This window comes from Tupaia chinensis, unplaced genomic scaffold, assembly GCF_000334495.1.
Source record: "Tupaia chinensis unplaced genomic scaffold, TupChi_1.0 Scaffold145576_1, whole genome shotgun sequence".
Taxonomy (NCBI): Eukaryota; Metazoa; Chordata; class Mammalia; order Scandentia; family Tupaiidae; genus Tupaia; species Tupaia belangeri.
Window position 1 is genome coordinate 25,299 of NW_006205433.1, and position 6,576 is coordinate 31,874.

The 6,576-nt window shown below is 41.5% G+C and overlaps 1 protein-coding gene across 1 annotated transcript in view; it reads right to left on the reverse strand.

Annotated features, from left to right (window-relative positions):
• LOC114006073 (extracellular calcium-sensing receptor-like) overlaps positions 1-2,273 on the reverse strand; it is a gene marked incomplete at its 3' end in the record, with an annotated part of 14,081 nt that extends 11,808 nt beyond the window's left edge. The window contains exon 1 of the mRNA XM_027768119.1: positions 2,206-2,273. Within this exon, the coding sequence (XP_027623920.1) occupies positions 2,206-2,273 (68 nt within the window). The remainder of the gene's footprint in view (positions 1-2,205) is intronic.
• Between the last annotated feature and the right edge of the window lie 4,303 nt (positions 2,274-6,576).

The following is a 6,576-nucleotide window of genomic DNA, read 5'->3' on the forward strand; positions in this document are numbered from 1 at the left end:
ACACACACACACACACACACACACAACCTTCTTGAAGTAATAAATGCATTCAGTAAAGTGGCAGGACACAAAAGTAACTTACAAAAAATCTATAGCAGTTCTATATACAAACAACAAGCAGACAAAGACAGAACCGAAGAAACTAATTCCGTTTACCATGGCCACAAGAAGCATAAGATACTTAGGAATAAAAATAACCAAGGAAGTAAAAGACCTCTACAAGGAAAAGCTTAAAAAAATAAATTGAAAAGGACACTAAAAAGTGGAAGTATATCCCATGTTCCTGGATTGGTAGAATCAATATAATCAAAATGTCAATTCTACCCATATTAATCTACATGTTTAATGTAATCCCTATAAAATTACATGAGATATTTTTCACAGACCAAGAAAAGACAATCAGATTTTGTCTGGAACCATGAAAGACCCCTTGTTGCTAAAGCCATCCTGCACAAGAAGACAGGAGTAGGTGGCATCCCACTTCCTGACCCCAAAATATATCACAAAGCTTTGATAATCAAAACAGCATGGTATTAGCACAAAAATAGACTTGAATACCAATGGAACAGAGTAGAGACTCCAGAAATAAACCCCAAAACATACAATCCTGGGAGGAGGGTTCCTCTCTTTTTCTCTCTCTCATGCACCCTCCAGAAAAAAAATTTAAAGCCCATTTAAATTAATTATTTGCTTAGTGCTTTATAATTACTTTTATTTTTATGGAGACCAGTTAGAAAGGTGGGAAAATATAAAATGCTTGAAGAATAATCATCAAGATAGCCAAGTACATTTGGAATGTTTTTCTGTGTTCTTTCCATGTTACATTGATCATGTGCTAGTTAATTACACTTTACTAGATCTTGGGAAATGTTAAAAACATGAATATGAAAGATAGAAATCAAAAGTGTCAGTACAACCACACATTAAAATAAAAGATAGAGGGACCAGCAGTTAGAGTAATGGCTATGTTGCTGAACTCCCACACAGTTGATCGCAGTTCAAGTCCCAGACCCAGTGGCTTAAACTCATGCCAGGCGCATGTGTGTGCATGCCCAAGATCCTGAGAGGAGAATGGAGGAGAAGGGATTGGAGCATGGCCCTCCCCCCGAGGGGTGATTTTTCCCTTTCTGTCTCTCTGTCTCTGTCTGTCTGGCGAGCACATACGCTCTATAGCAAAAACCTCTCCACAAAATAAATAAATAAATAAATAAATAAATAAATAAATAAATAAATAAAAGATAGAGGATAGTACTGATGTTCTATCTGTCAGTGTGATAAACCATGCTCATATATTTCTGTGTATGACTTAGCTTATGTTCTCCAGAAAACTAGCTTTTCTTGATTCTATATCTAAAACTTTCCTTAAATTTCAAAGCCAATGAAAAATTAGGTTCTTTTGGGGCAGTGGTATGTCCCCTGTGGGTCCCTTCAGGAACCTAGTTCTGGGAGATCTGTCTGCACCAGGTGTGGACCATGATATCCACACCTGGAGACATTAGTCCCTGAAGCAAGACCTCGAGTTTATATTTTAATTCAAAACTGAGCCTGCAAGTAGCAAACTGGGAACTCCTGCTGTGCCAAGCTGGAAAACAGCTCAAAGCAGTTCCTTGGAGGACTTTATACAGGGGCATCCATCTGATAGCAGTGAAGGGAATATTGTACTATCTACTTTTATTTATATCCTTTCACTTTTCATATGTTGCTAAGAAAGCTGTAAACCCTGTGAACCGTATTCTTGGGAACCAGGGATGTTGGCTGTGCTTTTTGTTTAAAAGTGACTTAAAGAGTCACCTTAAGTTACTTTTCCCCCAAAAGAAGATGTGCTTAAACACCAGTGAGATGAGCAGTAACATCTTTATTCAACACCAAAAAGTCTGAGTCTGATGTGAAAAAAACTCTCCTGGAGCTAGTTTGGGATCCCTTCCCCTCCTAGTGGCTGGCGGTGGGTTCAGGTTCAGTGAGAGAATGACACTCTCCTAGTCTTTCATTTTGATCTGCTTAGGCTCCAGCTGCTTTGACTAGGTGGGTCCTGGTGCTTTGTGGGCAAGGACACCACCTTTGACACCTGAGTTGCCCAAGTATGAAAGACCCACTGCTGCATTGTTCACCAGGCTATGGGTCACAGTGGGAATGAGGCCATACAAATTCTGTTCTGTGGTATAGTTCTTATCACTAGGTGGTGTTCACCTGTTGTACTGTGATTACCATGTGCACAAAGTGGTCTTGGAAGTCCCACAGATATGGCTCGTGCAGGTGACAGGCTTAATCTCCATGGTAGTTACTGTGGAGTGGTGGTTAAGGTGGAATGTGTAGAGGTCAACAGGTGCTATGGTGGTTGAGGCGTGGGACTCTCCTGAGGTTTCAGTCATGAACCTGGAGGTTTGCTTTCTCACTTTCCCATGCTCTCTCTGTTGCTCCCTGGTGAATTAAAATAATGATCACGATAATAAATAAAATTAAATAAATCATTCTTTAAAAAAAATATGGACTGTGTAGACAAGGATACCATGATTGCTCTGGGCAACCAGTCTTCCTGGGTGAAGGCACGTCTGGGCTTGAGGTGACAGGCTCAGGCTCAAATGACAGTAGCCTTACCTGAACAGGCTCTCTGAAGTCCAGGCTCCACTAGAGCAAGCAGATAGCACTCCACATGGTTGGGAGAGGCCCGGCACTCCCAGAAGAGAGCAGTCCCACTGTGTTTCTAACACAAGGCAACCCCAGCCTGTCTTTTCCTAAAAGCCTGCTCTTTAATTTGCTTTCACAGAGGATCAAACATCCTGATGAACCTTTGTCTAGTTCTCCCTAGTAAAGTGTGGCGAGCCAAAGAGGAGGCATGAGGAAAGTGCAGGACATGACCACCAGAATAAGACCAGGGTTTTTATCCGGACATGGCTTTGGGTGGCTGGATTGTTATGAGCAGAATGTCTTGGGATTGTTTTGAACTGAATGTTCCAAAGTATTGTTATAACAACCTGATAAATTCAGTAAGGATTTAAAACCTTACATCACGGAAGTCTCTGGAGTGTGAATAAATACTAACAATAAACTTAACTCGCGGCTGACCAGTATTGACTGGCAGTCCTCCCATTTCTATCCTGTCTTCTTGTTTTTCTTTAATCCTCACCCCCAAACTCAGGAAATGTTCGCTGTTGGCGGGTCTGACAGTAAAGTGATGCTGGGATGAAATGATAATTCAGAGAGACAGTGGAGACTTATCTCAGCCACCTTTGTCCACCGTCTTGTAGTATGAATTATTTTTAGCAGCTCATGTGATTGCTCCTACAATTCTGCACAAAAACGAGGTGGCTTCTAATTTTCCTTTGGGCTGTCTCCACCTGAAGTTTTCATTTAATGGCTACACATTGTGACATTAAATTGAAGTCAGGTGATATCACTGTCAATTTTTGCACCATGAAAACCCTGTTCCTGGGAAATGAATGAACAGAAGTTTGCAGTCCCAGTGGCTCATGTCAGGGAGGGCTGTGGTGGCATGAGCTGTGGGGTGGGCTGTGGTGTCCGATGTGTCTGTGGTGGCTGTGGTATCTGGAACACCCATGGTCAGAAAGCAGTTGCACTAACTTCTCAGAGGCTCAGGCATCTCTTGCTTCTCCCTGTTCTGGCTGCATAGGGAGTGAATGTGACCTTGATGTTTGCTGAGAGATCTGAATGCGAGCATGCAGGGAAGCTGTAGCAGTAGTGTCTGAATCTCAAAAAGGCTGGAGATTGTGCAGATAGAAGTCATTGCTGCTTCATCAAGTGGGGTGGCATGAATGGCTGGAAAAATGTGGTGCCATGGCACTGCCTGGGGAGCAAAGATCTCCAGGTGGGACTGAAGATGAAGCCCAAAAAGCCCATGCCCACTTCCAGAGCCATGCAAGCAGCAATGGTCACTGAATGTCCCTTCATCAGGTGCTCAACTCATGGCCCTTCAGAAGTGTCATGGCCAAGCTTCTCCAGCCACACCATCCACTGGTGGTGTGTCCCTTCCTACACAGAACTGTCACTGGCACTACACTGGGCTGGAGAGGGTGCCAAGGGAAGGCAGAAGTCTGTGGGGTAGGGTTGAGTAACAAACCACTGCTAATTTTTCTGTTAATTAAAAATTGCTCTAAAATATATCTCATCATTTTTTTCTACAAGGTTTTTGTCATAGGGCACATGAACCCACTGAAGAGAGACAAAGACAATGAAAATTAAAATGATAAATCACCCCACAGGGAAGATGGTCATACTGCAATCCCCTCTCCATTCTCATTTTGGGATCTTGGGCATACACCACACGTGCTGGTATGCTTCTCAAGCTACTAGGTCTGGGACTTGAACCAGGGTTAATTATGTGGGAGTCCAGCACCTTTACCACCACTAGGCCATCTGCTGGCCCCTAGCCAATCAATTTTAAGAAAAACATTTTCCTAACTTGATCATCTAAAACATGTCTAATCTCAATAGAGATGTACTTTAAGTGTAAAATATACAATGGGTTTTAAAGATTTTGTATAAAAAATGAGTGTACAGCACTTTTATAATCATTACACTGAATATGTGTTGTGATGGAAGTACTTAATTTGAATAAAACAATACAATTTTTCCAAACTCCAGGGCTCTTATGGTGTCAGACTTGGTCATTGCAAGGTGTACCCACCACACACACTAATAAGAGTATGACCAAGGCAGTTCTACGTCTTGTGACTGTCACATATCCTTATGGCCTCCCTCACTCCTTTGTTGCTTCTGATGTAGGGTGAGGCTGCAGTCATGTCCCTCCCTGCCCCCTGAAGATATGTTAAAGACCTACTACTGGTGCCTGGGACTGTGGAAATACAGTCATTCCAGACCTAACATGAGGTCACTGAGGTGGTATGGAACCCAATATGATAAGTATCTTTATAAAAATGAAAAAATGCTGTGTGACCAACCAGAAATTGGAGTGAGATAGCTGCCAACCAAAAACTGCTAAAGATTCAATACCAAAACCAGACGCTGACAAGAGATAAGAACAGAGTCTATGCAGTTGCAGAGGATTCCTGGCCCTGCTGAAGCCTCGACTTCACACTTGTACCATCCTGAACTGTGGAATAAAAGGTTTCTGTTTTTAAAGTCATGTAATTGTCAGTACTTCCTTACAGTAACCCTAGGAAAAGCTACAGATGTCAGATCCCTTCCCATTAGGAGTAACTTTCAGGAAAAAAATGCTTGCTATGAACAGATGTCCCTTGCCACATATAGCTGATGAAGACATTGAGATATTTGAGAGATCAGAGATATTGTTATAAGGAATTGACAATTTTGCTGGAGATCATGGCGATTAAAAGACCTAATGTGTAGGACCAGCAGTTAGCATAATGGCTATGTCGCTGGACTCCCAAGTAGTTGACTGCAGTTCGAGTCCCCGACCTGGTGACTTAAAAACATGCTGGGCACATGTGCGTGCGTGCTCAAGATCCCAAGAGAAGAATGGAGGAGAAGAGATTGTGGCATGACCATACTCCCGGGGGGTGATTTCTCGCTTTTTGTTCCTCTGTCTCTCTCTGTCTTTCTGGCGAGCACATGCACCCTATAGCAAAAACCTCTCCAAAAAAAGGGAAAAAAAGAAAAAAGACCTAATGTGGGAAAAAGGGCTTTCAAAAGATGTTGAAGTCAAGCATATCTGGTACTTTTCTGCTAATGTCTTAAGAAAAATAGACCCTGGGACTAGCAAATGGTGTAATGGTTACATTACTGGACTCCCATGTAGTCAATCATGGTTCAAGTTCCAGACTTGGTGGTTCAAAACTCACACCAGTCACATGTGCGTGTGTGCTCATAATCTCAAGAGGAGAATGGAAGAGAAAATATTGTAGCATGGCTATTCCCAGGAAGGGGGTGGTTCTTGCTTCCTGTCTCTCTGTCTCTTTCTGTCTCTCTGCAAGTACACATGCCCTATAGCAAAACATCTCTGTAAACCAAAAGAAAAATAGGTCTTCATACAGTTCAAAATAAACCCAAGAAAACTCTGTAAGTACTGAATTTTTCTCTACTCATTTCCTTATTTGGTATCAGAAACTCTGGTTGTCTCAGTTTACCAAAAAGAAATCTAACTGTTCGCTTTGAGATTATATAGATTAATTTACAAGGATATAGATAAGTGTAGAAGAGGAGTCAGGGTTCCTGACATCAATATGGGGCTGGAGAGAAATGCAGAGCAAGGCAACTGATTTGAAAAGTCACACCTTGGACCTTGAAATGAGGAATCCAGGTCTTGAGTAACTCTGAATATGATTTACAATTTTAAATACAATACCAAGTCTTGGGATGGAATTTCCGAGGCTGATAGAGGAAGGCAAAAAACTAAAGAGGGAGAAAAATCCTTAAATTTAATTTGGTAAATTAAAATTTTATGAAGAAAATTAAAAGTACAAAGGAAAGCCCAATAATCACCACTAAGTACAAAGGAAAGCTGAGTAATCACCTCTTGGTAGATAAGTTTACTTAGAAAAAAGTAGCACTAGCAGGGCAATCTCAATATGAACTTACACCAATATATTTAAATTTCTTTAAGAAATAAAGGACCTTTTTTATTCAAGGTGTTTCTTGACA